General features: G+C 37.4%; 1 protein-coding gene across 2 annotated transcripts in view; it reads right to left on the bottom strand.

The window, feature by feature from the left end:
• Nucleotides 1-12,849: 12,849 nt before the first annotated feature.
• Nucleotides 12,850-22,709, bottom strand: part of LOC132136749 (granzyme B(G,H)-like) — a 34,294-nt gene continuing 24,434 nt past the window's right edge. The window contains exons 1-5 of one of the 2 annotated variants that reach the window (XM_059547376.1): nucleotides 20,161-20,231; nucleotides 19,853-20,003; nucleotides 16,868-17,015; nucleotides 13,318-13,569; nucleotides 12,850-13,226 (exon numbers count right to left, since the gene is read on the bottom strand). In XM_059547376.1, the coding sequence (XP_059403359.1) occupies nucleotides 13,068-13,226; nucleotides 13,318-13,569; nucleotides 16,868-17,015; nucleotides 19,853-20,003; nucleotides 20,161-20,221 (771 nt within the window). In that variant the 5' untranslated portion in view covers nucleotides 20,222-20,231 and the 3' untranslated portion in view covers nucleotides 12,850-13,067. Of the gene's footprint in view, nucleotides 13,227-13,317; nucleotides 13,570-16,867; nucleotides 17,016-19,852; nucleotides 20,004-20,160; nucleotides 20,232-22,709 lie in introns of those variants that run through there. The other variant, XM_059547377.1, reaches the window with a different exon arrangement.

Here is a 22,709-nt window from a genome sequence, read left to right as displayed (position 1 = left end):
GAATGACAGGTGTGGGAGCAGAGAGGTCAGCAGGAGCAGAGAGATAATGGACATGTTCAAAGTAGACAGTGAGTTATCACTAACAAAACTCTGTGTAAATAAAAGAGCATCAAACTCAGCATTTCCATTTGACTTAAAATATCTTGTAAGAAAGTGATATGCTCAAAATCCCAGCTGGAAGCAGAGCACCAAACTGAGGGTCATTATCTATGATCAACCGATTTGGTTGACCTTGTTTAGCAAACTGAGCTTTGCAGTGGTTGATGACTGTCTCTGCAGATAAATCAAGAAGCAATTCACAAATTCACCCTTAAATCTAATCTGAAAGCGAATAGTAAGCATATTTTTGCGTGCTGTCCTGGGGGATGGGTCCGAGCCCGGAGCATAGCCCGAACCCAAAGAACTCCCCATCCCTAATTTTGGGATAAAATAGATTAGAAGTGAGGAGTTGGGGTGAAGGAGGGATGCCGAAAAACTGTCGTAGGACAGGAGGTAGGAAGGCTGGATATATATACACTTGTTGTGCTAGTTAAGATGGTTAGCTAAACGAGATGCACCTGTGCCAAATTGGATGATTATCTGATCGTGCTCCTCCCGAACTTTGTTAATAAAACCCCATTTAAATCTCCCAAAAATCTGAGAAGTGGTTCACAATTAGAACATAGTCACCTTTTGCCAATGACTGGACAAGTCCATGATGACAATATGTCATGGCCTGCTGAGGATGTCATGAGATAGCATGTTTTTTTTCAGTTGATTGTGTGCTGCAAGTTGAACTGTTAATCAGAAAGTCTTCTGGCCAAAGGTATGCTTGGTTGACGAGTTGTACATCTTCCTACTTTTTCTGCAGATGACATATGGCATGCTGCTGGTAAGCTGCTTTCTTGTCTGTATAGTCAGCAAGTAAATCGATTAACATTTTAAGCCCCAGCTTGTAGACAAGCTTGAGGCTGTACAGCAGTGTTGAAGTGTCAGGATCATGCTTTGAAGCTGTTTGGGTGCATGAGAAGTGGTTTTCTGGAGATAAGAGATCAAAGGGTTTGTGGTTAGTCTCTGCTGTTACCAACTCTCAGTTGTGCAAGTAATTCTGAAATCTTTGGCAAGTGAAGACAATACTGAGATACTCTTTCTCGATCTGAGCATAATTTTTTCTTGGTCAGAGCCAGGGCTTTTGAAGCAAAGAGAACAGGCTATTCTTCTTGCATAAAACAGCACCCAAGACCACTTTGGTTAGAGTCACTCTGTACTGTGTACTGTGACAGGCTAAGTAACATCATGATAGCACAACACAGGCATCGATGTGGCCAAGGGCAGCCAAAGCCAAGGGTGTTTTTGTCAAGTATGTGTGCAGTGGTTCACAAACACTCAACAAGTGGGACATGAGCTTGGCTAAATAATTAGCAAACCCAATGAGCAACGTACACTTTAGCACCTTTTAGGTACCATGTCCATGACTGCCCTTATGTTTTCTGGGTCAGTGGATGAAAGGATATGACCCTGGAGCGTGACCTTGAATTGCAATTTTATTTAGCTAAGTTGTGGCTTGACCTCTCTGCAATGCTCCAACAGGGCCTGAAGCTTGAAATCATGATCATTCTTAGCTTGCTGGTCTGTCACCACATCCAACAACAAAAATATAATCTGCAATGGGCTGAATTCTCTTTAGACGTGCTAACAGGTCATACTGATTCAATTGATACACCTCAGGTGCCATGGATTCACCAAATGGGAGATTTAGCCACCATTTCCTACCTCAAGTTGTTCCAAACCTGTATGAATTACTTATTTTTCTGAAAATGTTGAACATAAAGATATTTTTACAAAATATTTTAGAGCTGCAATGATAAGTACCACTTACTCATAATGATGCTTGACACATAGTTTGTTTATTGAACACTTTTTAAAAAAATCGTCCTTTCTCATCGCAAAAATACTTAATATTTGCAATTAAGGACCGGATCCATGGAGGATATTCTGAAAACTTTGCATAAACTTCAGGTCTATCATGACTATTGCAGACCTTTGGGTCACCAAACAATGTGACACCAACTGTAGTGTCTCCAACAACCAAAGGACCTCCTGAATCAAACTGTGAACACAGATCAATATATAACTGAAGTGACATTTCTCACTACTGTAATACCATAACATTATCATTATTAAAAGACAGTCTGACTAATCATTCAATAAGAGTCATTTGAACTACTGTTACCCTCAAAAGCATAATGTCATTCTGCAAATTGCGATTGTTAAAGTCTGGATGCCTGTGGTAAGACTTCTCTCTGATGCAATCAGAACCCCTCCTTCTTTTTTCTTAAGACATGCACACCCACCACAGCTGTTAGTTTCTTATTTCTGTGTAAGAAAGTCTTATTAGTGTAATGAACAAGATCTTTAAACTATGCTATAAAGATTTTAACTTATAATTGCAGTTTAGACTAAATTGAAGTCTTACATCTTTCTGCAGTGTGCTGGAGTCATGACAAATCTATCAGCAATGAGGAATCCACCAGAGACATGTTTACAGCTCTTCTGAACAGAAACCATGTAAGGTCTAGAGTGGGGTTTTGCCTCACTATACCCACATTCACTTGAGTTGAGAGAGAGATAGAGTTATAAGTCATCTTCTTCCGTACATACCAATTAGATATTCTTAAAAAATCAGTGTGATGTGCTTTAATATAATCAGTCTCACCAGTGAAAGTCAGGTGTGGGAGCATAAAGGGTCAGCAGGAGCAGAGAGATAATGGACATGTTCAAAGTAGACAGTGAGCTATTGCTGACAAAACTCTGTGTAAATAAAAGAGTAGTGGAGACACTGAGTTTCCTGTAAGTGTTTTTTTCTCACTTTGGGGTGTCAAAAACACTGATGTCACCTGCATCTTCTGTTATTTTAAACCACAATATACAAGATGCATGCAGCTCTGGGTGTATTTTGTTTAATCGTGTCTCTGGGCTGGAATCAGACACATTCAGAAACCAGACTTCATTCTCCCCAATGGAAAGCATCAGTGGCGGACTGGGACAGTAAATCAGGCCGGGAATTTGACTCCACCCCAGGCCACCTCTGTTGCTGCAGTCACCACCACCCAATTCATGTGTCCACCAGACTGCTAAACTCTTTGGCTTTTTCAGTTGTTAGAATTGGTTTATACTTAAAAAATAAATCAAAATCCTTAGACTGTGGACGGGCAAAATAATCAAATGAATTATCAAGAAGTATCAAGGCATTCACTGTCTCTATCATCTCTCCCTTAACCCCCCTCTCTCTCACTCTGCACAATGAGTTTCTCTGCAATATGAAATAAACACTTTCAATAATTTATATTAATTATGCAGCCATTAATTGCATGTCCCAATGATCACAGTCTACTGATGATCTTATAAATCTTAAAAGCACATCTTTTTCTAAGAGTATATAGCCAGCATGTTTAGTTTTGCTTATAGCTTAAAATTTACCTGAAGGTTTCCTGCTCTGATTCAAAAGCTGAACTGCCCACCCCCTCTTGTTCAAAGCAGGAGCACTAGCAGCACAAGTGCTACTGTTGCTTCTTTCGTCACCTTCAAAATAAATAAACATTGTACACTGGGCTACATGTTGCAGGCTAGAAATGGAAAATCAATTTCTGTATCCCCATATGTGAAACAGTGTGCTAGTTTGACATTAAGATGCTCTTTTAAAACATCTATCATTATATACATTTGTAATATATATATAAGTGGTGGGCATAGATTTATTTTTTTAAATCTAGATTAATCTTAGCCTGGTTAAAACCAGACCCTTTTCAGTTGAAACTGAGTTAGGGTCTGGCAAAGCCTATTAGACGTCTCGTTTCTAAAGGGGCGTCACCGACGGACCTCGTTCAAATGACTCTGGGCGCAATTGGATAGACCTAAATCCAATCAGAGCGATGAAGGAGATGACGTATGCAGACTTGAAGGCTTCAAGTGTTGTTCTTTGCTCGGGTTTTAACGCAAAGTTAAAGTTTAAATCACTTAAAACAGACACGATAGCAGTTTCGAACGAATGTTCCTCTGCAGCATCCATCTTTGTAATGTACAAAATCTGCTTTACCGTCGCTGCGCTGTCGTCATCGTGTAAACCCCGCCTCAACTTTTCTGATTGGTGCCGCGATTTCGGCGGCACAGAAACGAGCTAGATAGTCCTCTTTGCCAGACTATTCTGTAGAGAGAAATTCGCCGGAAGTAGTCTGGGTTTTCCCAGGCTAGATTAATCTCAGTGTGATCTTGAAATTAATCTAGATTAATCTAGATTAAAATGGCTCATTCGAATTCTGCTGAAGGCATTCAGAATATGTGTGTTACCCAAATAAAATTGACAAACAGTAAGTATTTGAGAAGGGGTTTATCAAGCTTGGTGGTACATTAGAAAAGGGGCTCATCTCCTGTTTCCAAAATGCATCACAAAGTGCTTGAAAAAGCTAATTCCACATTGCACAAGGTGCAAACAACCTTAAGCCTGTTTCACACATACTCTGTCTGCAGTGCGTATACATTGCATATTTTTTTACGCACCCATGTTAACGGATTCCAGTTGCGTTCCAGGAGTGGTAGGTCTGCAGCAGTGCAGCGATCATTTACGTACCGAGTAGCGGACTGCAAACGCATCCTGTGTGAAAGCACATCAAGTCCGCACATACGTAATACACACGGACTGCATACACACTGCAGACGGAGTATGTGTGAAACAGGCGTGAACAGGGCCGTAGCTGGGATCAGCGGGGACCCGGTGAAGGTTGTACCAGTGGGCCCTGTTTGAAATTGTTTAATTTGTGTTTGTTTATTTTTATTTATTTGTGCTTTTTTAAGTTTTTTTCAAGTTTGTAGTTGTCAAGGTACAGAAACCAAATAATTAAATGTAAAATAGCACTAGATAATCTTCAATGTAAAAATGAAATATACAATCAAACCTACATTTATTCAGACACCTTCAACATTTCTCACAGTTTTGCTATATATATCAAAAATTATATCTGGTGTCTGAATAAATTTTGGTTTGATTGTTAAAACTACAAAGTATTTCAGTCAAGAGCACTGAGTGTTTTCATTTTCTTGGATTAACATTACAGCAGCTAGTAGCTAAATTAGGCGCGGTCACTTTAAGAGACGATGAACGCGTCCAATATAATACACAGCCCATTTTTTCCCTCAACTGTTTACTTTCACTTAAGAAATAGCTGATAGTTTTTTCGAGCATAATTTCCAAGGTGGATATTTTGACATATTTTGTATGTATTTGTTGACACAAGAGCAAAAATAAGCAAATTCGATGTTCAAGTGTTTTGAGATGCCTTTCTCCGCGTGAACCCTGATCACCAGAACACCGCGAGTACTTAATTGGGCTCTTTCACATATTTTTGTTTGTTCAAACTGCGATTTGTATTTGTTCGTTCAGGACAGGTGCAGGAGGGACTTCGAGGAGAACTTCGCAGAAGAGAACTCAGTTCAGTGTCGCTGTCCGTGATATGCGGCTCTCTCTCTCGTGCGCACCGAACACAGCACGCGAGTAACCAGCTTCTCTGTTCAGCTTTTCCACGTCTTGTTTTTGGATGCTTTAATGTTTAAATCGACAAGCGGTAAGGTTTAAAAACACGTGAAAAAGATAAGCTTTCGTGACGATGCACAGCAGTGGCCCGTCAACTGTCCTGAGCATCTTTTTAGGCTGGCCTCAGCCAGGCGGTTATATAAAATATCAAGGTGAAAGTCATCATAGCTCGCGTAGTATAGACCCAGCTCCCAACCCAACTTTGAGAATAGATTAACGGCAATATTTTTTTTTTTTATCGCCCGATAAAAGTCTCCCGTTAACGCAGCACGTTAACACTGATAACGGCCCACCACTAATATATAGCCCATATATATATTTTTTTATTTTAAATAGATTTTATCTATTGTAAGTCGCTTTAAATGAAAGCGTCCATCTGCCAAATGATTATGTAAATATTAGAGTGGAACAGTTCAACTTTTTCACAGTTCGGTTTGTTTCACAGTTTTAGAGTCAAGGTTTCGGTACCATTGTATGTGCTATGTTTATGGAAAAACTATACTTTCAAAAAAAAAAAATATATATATATATTATCATATTATTAAGAATATTCTAACTACAAGCAACAGCACAAATAAATACAAAAGAGTAAAGATACAAATAAAATAAACTGACTTTCAGGTTTTTTTTAGGTAGGTCTTGCGTTAGTTTTTAGGTACAGAAATTAAAGTAATCAAATGTAAAACAGCATTGCATTTTGGACTATAAATTAAAGATTATTCTTTATTAAAGTGAAAAAAAAGCTTTTTAATCAAGAGCAGTGAGTGATTTCTTTGTGGTTTCTGTTCGATATAAAGACTGTCACTTTAAGAGAATGCACTGGTCCAGTGTTCGTATTAGTATTGAACAGGAGTCAATGATCTGTACAGGGTTTTTTTAATCGCTGTTGTTGTAATGTCTAGGAATCCAGAATGCGCATGCATCAACAGAAACATGTATTATTTGAACCCTGTTTGTTTTGCATGTTATTTATAGTAAACCATATTACAGATGCTTTGTCAGATTTAAGTTGACCAGCGGTCCCAGCGCGTGCTGAACCGTGTGTGGCCGTTTGAAGGAATTTGGGGGCCCCAAGCAAAATGGACATAGAGGCCCCCCGACCCCCGCACGCACGCAAAGCCTACAGGAACCACAGCATAGCCATACAGTTTAAGTTCACCCACACTTTATATAAATAAAAAAGGTTTACAGTGCAAATACTGCTTGAAAAAATTGTTTGGTACGAATTCAATAGTGATTTGCACTGTTTTTTTTCTAATAATATGACAGCACACACTTATCAGTTTAAACTCTGGGCTGTGCAGGATATCAGCTATATTTATAGAACTTGTGGTACCTTGGCTATAGGAAACATCAGCACTGAGAAGTGATGCATCTGTTTATGTTGAGGATGAAGTTGATGGTGTAGCTGGGAAATTAATTGAAAAAAAAAATCTGAAATTACCTGTGATGTACGTTTTACCATTTCACTGTTAGCATATTGAAAGAGGTCACTATTAACAGCTCAGGGGTGCGTTTCCCAAAACCATAGTTGCTAACTAAGTTAGATGGTAGACACTTTATAATAACAATCATTAATAGATGGTAAATTAAAAGTTAATTAATCCTTAGTTAATTGTCATTTAACTGTTAGCAAACAGTATTTTTACTTATTATAAAGTTTACAGAAAAATTTAAGATATGTTAGCATTTCCATATTTTGATATTAGAAGGGAAGGGATGCAGGCAGCTGCTTTCACTACCAATGCTTAAAAACATCCCAAGCTAATGTTTGATGCACGGAATTTATTGTGTGGTTTTCATAACCCCCATTTGGTAAATAGATTATCACGGTGGAATAGTATAGCATGCTAATTGATATGCCACTTTCATCTAGACCTGTAGCTATAAAAATTTTTAGTAATCGAGTATTCTACCAAAAATTCCATCGATTAATCGAGTAATCGGATAAAATGTGTTTTTGCTTATTAATATTAATTATGCAAGAGAAAATAAGACTCCTGGGTCTCTTAAAATGAAAAACTAAGTTTCCTTTTTTAGAAAAAAAATATATATTTATTTTTAAATGCATAGAATGCAATGCATACATCAAAAATAAACACTTAATTATTATCCATTGTTTCTCTGTCTGTACTTGTACTGTGAACAATGACAATAGCGTTGACAGATGAATTAAGTGCATTTAAGTGCCATTCAGTTGGGATTTTAAATAAAGCATTTTCTGAGATGCACATTAAACATTAAACACAAAACATTAATTTAATTAATATTTTAATTATTGAAAATTAAGCAAACTTAACTTTTTGGTAAACAAAGGGGATTTACTATTAAAAATAAAACATGGAAGAAATTTTGTGTGATTAAACCTTAAAAAAAAAATGTTTTTTTTTTTTTTAGTAGTAGCCTATGTACATTCTGTTGAACAATAGTAATACATCTCTGGCAAATAGTTGTCTAAAACAGGAGTTTTATTTTGACGGGTTGACGTACCTTTAAAGTTCTGTGTATGTGATGTAACGCTAGTTTTACTCAAATCAAACGGTCAAATGCTCATGAAGTGACTGTCAGAACAGTTCTGGAGATGTTGTTCATGTGTTCACGTCCTTATTTAGAGAGAGAGCAGACGCTGAACTCACCGGAGCGTCACGCTCCGTGTGTTAATAAAGGAAGTCGCGCTTCTGCTCCATTCATTAACAGAGACACGCAGAACATGCAGGATTAATATTTAAATAGACTGTTCCGGCTTAATATTTACAGATATTAGTCCATATCGTGATTTGATGTAAGTGCAATGACCTATTTTTTATTAATTCATTCAAAATTTGGCAAATTTGCCATTCCGCGTTAAACTGTAAATTCTGTTTTTATGACTGGATTCCGCGATTCCCTCCGCATTTTCTGCATCGCGGAAATCATAGGGCCCTAGTTGTGGTATACCAGCTTTATCTTGCAATCGACACACGCCACGACGTTCTCTTTACGTTTGCCCACGCCCTCAAATCAAAACACTGCTGACTCCTTGCAGTATGCGATTTCTGTTCTGCGTCTTCCTTATCCCGTTAAAAAACATATTACAGTAACCATATTCCTTCCGTTCTAAAAAAAGTTGCACTAACTGTTCGTTACAAGCAGCATTTGCCGTCAGGCAGGTAGCTAACATAAACATATTTTTGCTAGCCTACCTGCTGCAAAATTACACCATTTGTACAAGACTGACAAGTAGAGCTATTTTATCCAGTGTAATTTATCACTTACCACTATCTTGTTTTTTCTTATCCTCCTCTTCCTTTCTCTTCTGGCTTCCTGAAGCATAATTCCGCTTCATGACTGCCGAGGAGGTTTTGTATTTTGCCGGCAGCAGAGATCACGTGGTTGGCTGGCTGCTGTCAGCGACTACTGACAGGGGCACCCTTGAGGGGGATCCTGATAACAGTGTCATTACACTTTACTGCATTGACGATCAAAGGGGCGCTCACACAGTGTCGTTGCATTTTATTCTTAACCAGTCGTTGTCTTGGGGCCCCAGGGCAGCTCGGGGCCCCAAGCAATTGCTTGGTTTGCCTGCCTTGTCGCGACGGGCCTGTGTGGAGAATTGAGCGGTTTGGTTTTTTCAGTGAACCGTCCCATCCCTAGTAAATATAAATGTAATTCTGACCGACCTGCTCCCTTACTGGCGAACATTGCTGGGATTTTGCAGCAACTTGCTGCGTCTGTGGCCAGGACTGACCATCAGGCCACCGGGAAATGTCCCGGTGCTCCCAATGGCCAGTCCGCCCCTGGAAAGCATATTTAAACTGTCTGAATCGTTCCATATACCCTATATAATACACTACATTCCATTCACCATACAGAAAATACAAATTCTGTAAACAAGTGAGCGGTTCCAGCCACAGTTTCAGCATGTATTTATAAGGGACAGGGGGCTCAAGATTCTAGAGCATTTGATTGTACAGAAATGTTAGATGAGAAGCTGAATTGTAGGGTGATGTCATCAAAATCATTGATCCATATTGGTTGAAAGGCTAATTTTTGAATGCTTATATCTTCAAAATATGAATTTTATTTTTATTTTGGAGCACAATACCTTATAAATAACCTAAAAGGGTTACTTCACCCCAAAATGTTTTTTTTTTATTAATCACTTACCCCAATGTCATTCCAAATCCGTAAACGCTCAATTCATCTTGACAACTCAATTTAAGATATTTTGGATGAAAACCAAGAACCTTGTGATTGTCCCATACACTGCCTAGTAACTTACACTGTCAAGGTCCAGAAATGTATGAAAGACATAGTCAGAATAGTCCATCTGCCATCAGTGGTTCAACCATAACGTTATGAAGCAAAAAGAGTATTTTTTGTACGCGAAGAAAACAATAATAACAACTTTACTCAACAATTTGTCTTTTCTGTGTCTCTCAGCATTACCGTAGCGCCATTCTGGAGAATATGAGCTGTACGCAGGCAGCGTACGCTCTTTTGTGTTACCTAGATAGATAGTGAAGTCATTTGACATTTTATCTCTTGAAACTTTGAAAAACCTCAGAATGAAAGACTAGTTGGGAAAAGCCACCAACATGTTTCTCACTCCTCCTAAATGTAGCTTCTGAATATATCTGTTTGTTTTTAATGAGGTCTCATTTACCTATGGAAGAAAATTCAAAAAAATTTCAAAAGCAATTGCAAATTGTATTTTTAATTGCGTTTTCCACATGTGGGTGCATAAATTGTAACATAATCCAAATGCTATTGCAAATCTTGCATTACCGTTTACATTTGCGTTACATGCATGATTCTGAGAGATTGAAAAATCAAATGTGGTTATTAGTATTGATATTTAATTACGACAGGGAAAGACATTGGAAATACAATTACAAATACAATTTGCTTTTACATTTGAAAATTCGACATGGGAATCGACATACATTCGACATACATTCGAAGGGAAGTCGTGGCCTAATGGTTAGAGAGTCGGACTCCCAATCGAAAGGTTGTGAGTTCGAGTCCCGGGCCGGCAGGAATTGTGGGTGGGGGGAGTGCATGTACAGTGCTCTCTCCACCCTCAATACCATGGCTTAGGTGCCCTTGAGCAAGGCATCCAACCCCCAACTGCTCCCCGGGCGCCGCAGCATAAATGGCTGCCCACTGCTCCGGGTGTGTGCTCACAGTGTGTGTGTGTGTGTTCACTGCTCTGTGTGTGTGCATTTCGGATGGGTTAAATGCAGAGCACAAATTCTGAGTATGGGTCACCATACTTGGCTGAATTTCACTTCACTTCACATTTTTTTTTTTTTTTTTTTTTTTTTTGAAAAGTGGCAGTCACTGCACGTTCGTGAAATGTGAAACTGTGGAAATGTGGAAAACGCAATTGAAAATACAATTTGCAATTGCTTTTGAAAAAATGTCCTTACTATTGAATATTCTTCCATATTTACCATTGTTTGTTGAATTTTCATGGCCAAATCCACAGAATAAAGAATTTCACACGATGGTGAAAGTTTGCCACAAACAAACTACATCAACCAATAAAAGCAATGTCTGCATGAGTTGTGATTTATTCATTTATAGACTAGCAATGTCCACTGGAATGAACCAAAATGAACACTGGAGAATTGAATGAACTGCATTTTTTTTATTAGCTTTTTCTATCACGGAAAAGCATAGGCTCATAATCACACTAGGGGGGTTGGAGTGGGGAGGAGATTTGAGTTAAAAATTGAGCAGATATTAGTTGACCAAATTTACAACATTTTTTATTAAAAAATTATAAAAAAAAATAAAAAAATAAAATCATAGACAGATTATTTGATGGCCTTTCTAATAAACCTTAAAGATCACTTTTTTCGTGTTGAAGCTTTGATTGTGTTTACAGTGTGCAATATAACATGTGTTCATGTTTTGCATGTATAAAAACACAGTATTTTACACACAATTCACTTATCTGTATAGCGCTGTTTTCACTGTCATAAAAACGCGCTGATGACTTCCTTGTTCTATGAAGTCCCTCCTTCAGAAATACGTAATGAGTTCTGATTGTGCCAGCGGTTCCTGTGTTGTGATTCGACATCAGCTTAGTGCACGTTGCCCTCCTGGAAACGCGATTGGGCTAGTTTTGGACTAGTTTTGAGAAGCAAATGGGCGGGATTTGTTTTGAAAACCTGGCAATCCTGATCTGAATGCACGTGCTGGAGATGTACTTCTAATCACAGGAGCGTTTTTACTGATGAGATGTGCATGAAAATCGCATTCAATTTTTTTGCACAGCCCTACCATCTAGTTAACAAAGCTAAGTTACAGAAACAGTTAAACTCACCAAATTAAATAATAAAATATACTTACCGGTTGTGGTCCATAAACAACGCTTTCTCCAGACAAAGAGGGAACTGCTCCATCTTTCAAGAATAATCTTTGTGCGAATCCGGCATTAAACTGATTGAGATTGAGGAAGCTGTCCTCAGCAAAATGTGCTGCACATAGTTATACATGTGGATTATAATTTTCGGGAACCGAGTTAAACATAAATTGTAGCCATTGATCTCTAAGTACAGCGTCCCTGGGAAGGCCAAACAAAGGTTATTGGACTCCGAGATGAAAATATCAGCGTTTTGACGACATGGCGACAAACACACTCTTCAAACGCAACTCTTCCTCTTCTCCATCGGAGAAGACCACGCCCCCTTTTTGTGTATTCCTGTGGGCGGAGGTTAGTCAAAAAACTGTTTTAGTGATGTCATTAATGAAGAAAGTGGTCTGTAATGAAAGAACTGGTCGTTCGATGTAGGCGAATTCTGTTAAATAAAATATCTCGCTTGGCATTGAATTTTGAGCTTTAGAATTTTACAGATATTATTTATACTCTAACAACAACAACATTACACACTAACTAAAGTTTGAAACATGGGATCACGAAGAACGGGACCTTTAATAGTTTTGTGCAAGTTTGTCTGAGACACAACTTAATAAAATCCAAAACATATAAAATATATCAAAAAATTCCTTTGTGTGTGTTGTACTAAAGTCCAGATCATATAAACAGTGACAAGAAATCTGTTTTGGGAGATTTCACTCCATGATGAAGTAAACAAGATATTACCCATTTCCCTAATGTCAAATTGTAATTATATGTGGCTGTGACAAGGATAATGTCACGGTGATACTGTGAGGACCAAAGAGATGATGGAGATTCAGAATACTTTTTATCTTTAATAATCCAAAACAAGGGGTATCACAGAGCTTGGCAGGAACACTTGAGCACATAACACGGATGTTTAACAGCAGAAAAAAGGAATCAAGAGGCAGACAACACTATAAATACAGGGCTTAACGAGAGGTAATGAACAGGGCACAGATGAAACAAATAAGAAACTCAACGAGAGGGAGAAACTAGGTCACAATGGAGGACATTGGGAGAAAAACACACAAAGTCCATGGACGTGACAGATAACACATCAAATGATTGATGATTTTCATGTGATACATTTATTGAAATAAATTCATGAATTCACTTGACATTTTTTATTATTTTGTTGATCCACTCCAGATAAGGTGAAATCTTAGTATACACATTAGGATACATAGGCGAATTGCAGAGATCCAAGACATGAAATGATACGATACCAACTGCAGTGTCTCCACAAACTAACGGACCCCCAGAATCTCCCTGTTAAGAAACACAAATTAACAGATTCCTTAAAATCATATATCAGTTTAAACAAGTTCATAAATGAACAGAATCTGTGAATTGTACATACATCACAGAATCCACCAATGCCATATGTACACATCATCTTTGGAACTGAGTAGATCTCTCCCCATCTTGTTTCACATTCTGTGTTATCCATTATATACACCTTCATCTCCATTAGACGATCATTAGCTGAGCCATTAGTCCGTAGGCTTCCCCAGCCAGTGACACTACAGACAGAATCAGCTTTGATGTCTCCCTTTTGTCTTGGTATTTTAATAATCTTGACTTTATTGTTTTCTTTGACTTTTTTTTGTAGCTGTAATGCAATAACATCATCATCATTAAAAGATACTGAATCATATTTTTTACATTATATTTTTACATCTTGCATTTTCTATGATCTTTATACACTGTTAAAAAAACTAAAAACCCGATTCCAAAAAGGTTGTGACACTGTACAAATTGTGAGTAAAAAAGGAATGGAATAATTTACAAATATCATAAACTTGTATTTTATTCACAATAGAATGTAGATAAAATATCAAATGTTGAAAGTGAGATATTTTGAAATGTCATGGCAAATATTGGCTTATTTTGGATTTCATAAGAGCTACACAATCCAATAAAGTTGGGACAGGTAGCAATAAGAGGCAGGAAAATGTAAACGTACATATAAGGAACAGCTGGAGGACCAATGCAACTCATTAGGTAAATTGGCAACATGATTGGGTATAAAAAGAGCCTCTCAGAGTGGCAGTGTCTCTCAGCAGTCAAGATTGGCATAGGATCACCAATTTCCCCCATGCTGTGGCGAAAAATGGTGGAGCAATATCAGAAAGGAGTTTTTTAGAGAAAAATTGCAAAGAGTTAGAAGTTGTATATGGGAAGTCATCTATAGTGCATAATATCATCCAAAGATTCAGAGAATCTGGAACAATCTCTGTGCGTAAGGGTCAAGGCCGGAAAACCATACTGGATGCCCGTGATCTTCGGGCCCTTAGACGTAGAGCTGTAATAAGGCCTTAAAAGTCAGGCACGACAGGACAAGAGCCTGACAAGTACATTTTGATTGACAGCTTTTTAAAAGCCTGAACCCGTTTTAGCCCGATATTATTCAAACGTGCGCACACACACAGCTCTTTTGCCTTTTGTCAAGAATGAGCCATTTATACATTTTAACAATTTATTCGTGACTAAAGTATGTTATAGGCCATGTGGAAGTTGGAATAAAGAAATAAAATAAGTCCTCTGTAACATCGTAACATCTCAGCACTCTAAATAAGCCTAGGCATAGGCTCATTTAGCCTTTAAATAGGCCAACGCACCAATAAAAACTAGTCTTTCTTAACAAATTAAATTAAGATAAATTCTAAATTAAGATTGTCTTTAGCCATAACGAAATTAAGAAAAAGGTTCCCGCCGGATTTGCTTAGCCACTAGCAGCTGACATTTAATAAAAGAATAATGCCAACATTAGCCTATATAGACTACTCTGTCTACATTATGCATTTAAGACTTAATTTATATTTAGTTATAATTTGAAAAATCTTTACTCACCTAGATTAGGCTAGGCCTACATGTTTTTGTGTAGGAAAACTATTGAATCCACTTTACAAGCTTCAGCGCGTTCCTGCACTCACTGATGGTGCATCCAGCAATATAACCCACTGGCTCATTATTTTCATTATAAACATGGTCAAAACTTTTCAAGACCTCAGACTTTGCTTTAGTTGCTGGTGCAACCAAAACGTAATCGCCAGAGGCAAGCCTCCGTTTCATGCATGCACTTCCGCATCTTTCTCATGCTAATTGAAACACATCACATGACCGCTCATTTACATCGCAAACCGGAGCGCGAGCCTGAGCCCGAGCCCGAGCCCGGCCCGAGTCTGTGTAAAATGATATACATTAAGCCCGAATCCGACCGAGGCAAAGATCTTCAGCTCAACCTGTCCTCCAACCAAAACGCTCATATAGGTCATTTGTCCAAATCCCTGAAATACGATCCATCAGAGCGTATACTACAATTGCGCCCCTATCGGCAAAAGGTCGTTTTCATATTAATGTTTTGTACTCTTTTATTTGCATTGTGATTAGTGTTTTGTGTAGCTCAGTTGGTAGATTATTGCGTTATACCTTGATATGCAATCATGCTATCATGGGTTCGATCCCAGAGAACAGATGTGCACGTAAAATGTATATGCTCAATAAGTCATAATTTAGCATGATTTCTGTGAGGGTTAGGTTTAGGGGTGGGGTTAGGTGTGGTCAATTGAACGAATAAGCCACCTAGTAAAATATGTACGAATTACTGTGAGATCGGTGTAAAAAGACCACACATTGCATTTAAATAAACGTGCGTTTTGATTGGTAATGACGTTATATGTCATTTCATGACGACTGACGTAACGCGATACTGTCATTATTTTAACGCCCACTAGAGGCTAGTTTTAAGCTTAACCGCTTAACTTTAAAACGTAAATATAGGTCGTAATAAGGTGCTTGTACAAACGACCTATATGGTCGTTTTTTGTTGGAGGACAGGCTCCTTTAGCTGTACTTAGACGGCACTGCATCACATACAGGAATGCTACTGTAATGGAAAACATTGTTGGTGAACACAATCCACTGTGCCATTCACCGTTGCCAGCTAAAACTCAAAAAGAAGCCATATCTAAACATGATCCAGAAGCACAGGCGTTTTCTCTGGGCCAAGGCTCATTTAAATGGACTGTGGCAAAGTGGAAAACTGTTCTGTGGTCAAACTAATCAAAATTTGAAGTTCTTTTTGGAAAACTGCAACGCCATGTCATCCGGACTAAAGAGATAAGGACAACCCAAGTTGTTATCGGTGCTCAGTTCTGAAGCCTGCATCTCTGATGGTATGGGGTTGCATGAGTGCGTGTGGCATGGGCAGCTTAAACATCTGGAAAGGCACCATCAATGCTGAAAGGTATATTCAAGTTCTAGAACAACATATGCTCTCATCCAGACGTCAACTCTTTCAGGGAAGACCTTGCATTTTCCAGCATGCCAATGCCAGACCACATACTGCATCAATTACAACATCATGGCTGCGTAGAAGAAGGATCCGGGTACTGAAATGACCAGCCTGCAGTCCAGATCTTTCACTTATAGAAAACATTTGGCACATCATAAAGAGGAAGCGATGCGACAAAGAAACCTAAAACTGTTGAGCAACTAGAAGCCTGTATTAGACAAGAATGGGACAGCATTCCTATTCCTAAGCATGAGCAACTTGTCTCCTCCGTCCCCAGACGTTTGCAGACTGTTATAAAAAGAAGAGGGGATGCCACACAGTGGTAAACATTGCCTTGTCCCAACTTTTTTAAAATCTGTTGATGCTATGAAATTTAAAATCAACTTATTTTCCCCCCATAAAATGATACACTTTCTCAGTTTAATCATTTGATATGTCATCTATGTTGTATTCTGAATAAAACATTGAAATTTGAAACTTCAACATCATTGCATTCTGTTTTTATTCACAATTTGTACAGTGTCCCAACTTTTTTGGAATCGGGTTTGTACTTTAAAAAGTAAGTGTTTGTGCAGTCCTTAAAATAAAAAATAGTTAGTCTGTAGATTTTTACCCTCAAAAGCATAATGTCATTCAGGAATGAAGGTCTGCCAGGCTTATAGCCTGGATGCTTGTGGTAAGACTTCACTGCGATGCGTACAGACCCCTCATTCTCATTCTTTAGGCGATGTGCCCCAATCACAGCTGTCAGTATCGTATTTCTGTTGAAAGAAAGTCTTAGTAGCAAAATAAAGTTTTTTTATTTTTTATTTTTGTATTCTTTTCGAAGAGCATATTGCAAGTACTCCTCGCTTCAGACTGTAGCACGGCGACGTCACGTATGTACGTCACGTATGTACGTCACGTATGTACGTGACGTGTGTTTACCGCGCATGCGCAGTAACGTATATGTATTTACCGTAAATACGATTGTGCGCCGTACGCGCCGTACTGACTGTCATTAATGCGCATATCCAGGTTCATTCACTTCCGGATGTTCGTAAGGTATGGTGGATATGAGATATTATTTTTGTTTTCTTAAAAATTTGCGTTTAAATTGCTTTTAATTGTAAGAATGCTTTGGTCATAATCATAGAGAGTGTCATTGCAAATGTGTGCGATTTCAAACACTTATGACATGTTTTATGATATAGTATTCGAATGCTGGTCTTTCAAAGTCTTATTTCGCCTAAAATGAACCATTAAAGATGTTTTAAAATAGAGCAGAAAGACTTTATTAATGTTAGTAATGCCATTCCCTTATGAAATAAAAAATTTATTACAGTATATTGGAAAATATCATGTAATATATTAGGCATATATTCTTATATATGGGATTTAATATTTATTTTTTCCAATATATTGCAATATATTGAAAGCGGCAATAATTTGTATATTTTGCAATATATTATATGATATATGTATCATCAATATATTATTCAAAGTATTCAAATATATAATATATTAGAAAATAAAAAGGGAAAATAATATATTACAATATATCACAATATATTTTAAGAAATATATTGGTAAATATATTTTCCTTTCGTAAGGGTTGATGGTTGCATGCATTGCAAAAAAAAATATCATATTTGTAATCTTATTCATTAACATTATCAAAGATTAATAGATACTGTAACACATGTATTGTTCATTGTTAGTTCATGTTAATTAATACATTAACTAGTGTTTACCAATGACACCTTCTTGTAAAGTGTTACCTCTTATATTGACCCTCTTATGTCTTAATATGACTTTTTGGGGACATTGTCAGTGTGAAGAAATTTAGAGAAGAGACCCACTTCATGTGGCTAGAGTACTGTAATTATGTGTTTTTCTTTCTCTGAAAGACTGTATAGCCCTCAACTGTAAAATTTTCAAATTGAAAAAAACTTCAAACTTTCAGGCCATGCTTTCTCAAGCCAAGCCAACCTAAATTTTGACTTGAGAAAATTTATTAATTTAGTTGGTGTTAATGCTGGTTATAAATTAAATCTCTTAGGTAGTTTACAGACAAAGCAAATAACACTTTTTATAACACCATGCTATAATATATTTAAAAATACATTTAAAATATTTTCCTTGTATGGCTCTTCTGCCTTTCTTCAAAATGATTTAATTTTGCTTTAGTATTGTTTGTTCTTTTATGTAAATAAGGTGTCGTGAACTGGAGTGCATTGTCTGAACAAAAGAACCAGAGTGTCCGGGCGTCATGTTCTCTGACCAAGTGCCTCCGGTGCAGTGAGATATTTAAAGACTGTCCACCTGGCTGTGTGAGGAGTCGCAGGAGGAGAGTCCTGTGTGGGTTTTATCCATTCAAAGAAATTGAGGGCTACTGAGGGCTACTGCTTGACTTATTGTTTTATCAGTGATGAAGGTGAAGTTCAGATTTTTTTTCTTAATCTATATTTGTATATACAATTATATTTTCTGTTTTGTTCTTTGAAATAAATAAAAAAAGATCACTGTCATCAGTTTGGTTTTTTTGGAGGCACCTTGCATAAAATGGGATGCAGACACTCAAAATATACTGTATTTAGTCAACTGAACTTAAAACTACTTTATTAGCTTAAATGTTTCACATGCAGAATTGCCAAAGCAAAAGAAAAATGTCCAAATTTATAGTTAAAAAATAAATAAACAAGAACCATAGCAAAAGAAAGATTAAAATAAGAAAGGCAGTGGCTATTCACACTTAGAGCAAATGGCTATAGATTATATTTACACTATGTTAAAATAGCAGGATTTTCTGCTATTTATATTACTTATTGCAAATAGTGGCAATTATTTGCACCTCAGTATTGTAGTACATTCTAAAACAGTATGCAATAATGAGTGTAAATTATAATTTTAATTCAAATTATTAAATGGATGCCAGCATATTAGGACAATAAAGCCCTCCCTCAAAACGGTTTGATTATTTCCTCCGTTTTTATTTAAAATAAATGCTTTTCTGATGTGATTTGAAATTGGCAGATTCGGACCGGATCGATTGCATCATATTGTGAACAACACATGTTTTACCATCTGCAATATTATAGCCGACGACTGTACTTTATCTGTTGTAATTTTGACTAGCTCAGTAAGAAATATAAGGTGCCATTAAAGTGTAATATTACAATATACACAGTGAAGTAAAGTGCAACAGAATGTTAATATATTGTAAGATACTACACAGATATTACAGAATAAACTTTAATTCCGTATAATTTTACCTCAGATGAAACAGGGTTAAACATGGTTGTTTTCCCGTCTTTTTACACCTTAATGTTCTTCAATACTTTAACATTTTATTAGAGTTTTCTTTTAAGTATGCACATCGTTTTAATGCACGCACGACCCAAAAACAACTAACGTCATCACGCAATGCAAATTACAAGCGCATGCGCGGTAAACACATACGTGACGTCATCGCGCTACAGTCTGCAGCAAAGGGTGTCTCGCATATTGTGCATACTCCTTTTATGACAAAACTTTGAAATCCATTTACTACTGTGAATTCATCTAAAAACATTTAAAATCAATCAATATTGCAGATTAGACAAAACAAAAGCCTCACTTTTGTCTGCAATGTGCAGCAGTCAAGACAAACTGGTTATGAATGAGAAATCCACCACAGATATGTTCCTTGTTAATCTGAAGAGAAACCATGTAAGGTCTGGAGTGGGGTTTTGCTACCCGGCCATTCACTATACCAACATCCACACGAGCTGAGAGAGAAATACAGACAGTAACTTATTCACCCTACAAACACCTAGAAACACATTATTGAGTTCAGAAAAAATCCAGAAACCATGCTGAGATCTTGGTTGTGATAATACATCTTTAAGTGATTTATAAATATGCAGTTTAGTCAATCAGTCTCACCAGTGAAGGTCAGGTGTGGCAGCAGAGAGGCCAGCAGGAGCAGAGAGATGATGATCATCATGAAGACAGTGAGCTCTGACTGACAAAACACTATAAATATAGGTGGGTGGAGACACTGAGTTGCCCCTACGTCTTTTTTTCTTTTCTTTTCTTTTCTTTTCTTTTCTTTTCTTTTCTTTTCTTTTCTTTTCTCTCTTTCTCACTTTGTGGTATAAGTGACAAAACGATGACTCACTATTGTTCTTGTTAATCTTTGTGGTCTCATTTCCAGACTATGGATGGTTTGGTCTAAAACTGTTATGTAGCTCACCATACATTTTGGTACTTGAATACTATACAGTTCATAACCATAAACATAATTATATAGAAGTGGAAAATCATCATAAAACAGGTGTTGTGTTTGTGTCCCCCTTTTCAGAATGCTGTATTTTAAAGATCATTTGAAATGTAATACATTTTGGAAAGTGTTAAAAATCTTTTTTTCATGTTTGTTCAATAAACAATAAACTATTGCACATGCACCAAGACTCCAATGGTTTTAGTTTTTCAGAATGAAGACAAACACTTTCTGTCACTACCTTGTGTTGGAGTTTTAGGTATAGCATAAATTGAAATGCTACTTGGTACCTCCGTGAAGTTGGCACCCCATAAAACGAAATAATTTCCAAAACTATGCCATTCGTTTGTGCTGCGTTTGTGCTGATTTGTGCCGCAAAAATGAACGTTTGTGCTGGTTTGGTGTTTGAGATATTGAACATTATTTTTTGGGTTGCGTGACGTCACTCTCCACCCCATGTCCTTCAAATCGCTCCAAACCGGTGTCATTCGTTTGTGCTCGGTTTGTGCTGGTTGGTGCCGTTAAAACAAACACTGTATCTGTTTTCCTTTCGCAGATATAATAAATTTAATTCGGGAGCTGTGACGTCACTCTCCACCCCACCTCATCTAAATCGCACCAAACCGGTGTCGTTCGTTTGTGCTCGGTTTGTGCTGGTTTGTGCCGTTAAAACAAACACTGTATCTGTTTTCCTTTCGCAGATATAACAAATTTAATTCGGGGCAGTGACGTCACTCTCCACCCCATGTCCTTCAAATCGCACCAAACCGGTGTCATTCGTTTGTGCTCGATTTGTGCTGGTTTGTGCCGTTGAAAGAAACACTGCAACTACGATCCCCTCTTAAACATAAAAAAAGAAACTTTTTAAGTACAGTTACATAACTGTCCACCCCATATGGTCCAAATCGTTGCAAAACTGTGCTGCTCGTTTGTGCTCGATTTGTGCCGGTTTGTGCCGTTACGAGGAACATTGTATCTTTTCCCCCTCCTTAGAAATAACACATTGGATTCGGGACAGTGACGTCACTCTCCACCCCATGCCGTCCAAATCGCCCCAAACCGGTGCTTTTTGTTTGTGCTCGATTTGTGCTGTTTTGTGCCGTAGAAAGAACCATCATAAATTATTCCATTCTTTAGACATCACAAAATCTTTGGAGGAGGAGTGACGTCACGCAAGCAAGCCACGCTCTCCATCCATCTCGTCTACAAACCTGTCCGGTTCGTTTGTGCTCGCACAGGGCCGCAGCTGTCAGTGTTCTTTTCTGTATATATGGGAATGTTTTATTGCCAGTGACTTCATCAAGCTCCAGATTTTTTAAAAAAAGGTATGTGATTGATTGACGCATAGCCTTGTTTAAAAATTCACGTTGTGTGTCACAGCTTTTTGAAAACTTTGTAGCATGTTCGTCGCTTGTTTGTGTTCTTGTCGATCTCCTTTGTTATTATTATGTTTTTTATTCAAATTGAGCTTAATTTATCAAATGAAAGTTTAGGCTACTACGTAGTTTGTTTTAAATGTGTAGGCTATTGCATTATCTAGGCCTATATTGCAGATGATAATCTGAGCATTTTATCTTTCTCTGAAGAATAAAGTGAACCAAGGACAGGTGAGCAGTGTTTCTGTTTGTTTAAAACATTTTTAAAGCAACTAATTGAGGACTGTAACTTGTTAGTTTGCTGTTCTTAGCTTGGTCTTCCCACTTTTGACCAGTTTAGGATTCTGTCATTTCGTACTTGTCCAAATAAAGAAAGTTATAGAGATGTTATTAATTGTTGGGTGAAGTATTCCTTTAAGACCAGCAAACCACCTGGTTAAAGTTTTTCTTTCTCTCGGTCTCTCTCAGCTGAACAGACAACATGTCCCAAACTTGTTTCCTTTTAATTGCAAAGATAAATATAACAATAACAAAGCAATTTCTGTGGAGAATTTACTTTTTTTTTTTAAAGAACCATAAAATAAGATAACTACAAAAAAATTTGACTTCATGTAATAGAAGTGTTAAAATGAATATCTGGGTACAAAGACAGAACAATTACAAAAGAAACAGAACCTGCTCAAAAAATCATGGAACTGTTAAAACAGAAATAAAGTGAATAATGTAGATTAACTACAATAGAACAACAATATAGACTGTTCTCTTATTGATTATGAAAATTAACTAATTTCTGCAGAGACCAGTCCAAGAAATTCATTAATCAAAGGTTTTAGTCC

This window comes from Carassius carassius, unplaced genomic scaffold (genome assembly GCF_963082965.1).
Source record: "Carassius carassius unplaced genomic scaffold, fCarCar2.1 SCAFFOLD_83, whole genome shotgun sequence".
Classification (NCBI taxonomy): domain Eukaryota; kingdom Metazoa; phylum Chordata; class Actinopteri; order Cypriniformes; family Cyprinidae; genus Carassius; species Carassius carassius.
This window is presented reverse-complemented; position numbering and strand designations above follow the sequence as displayed.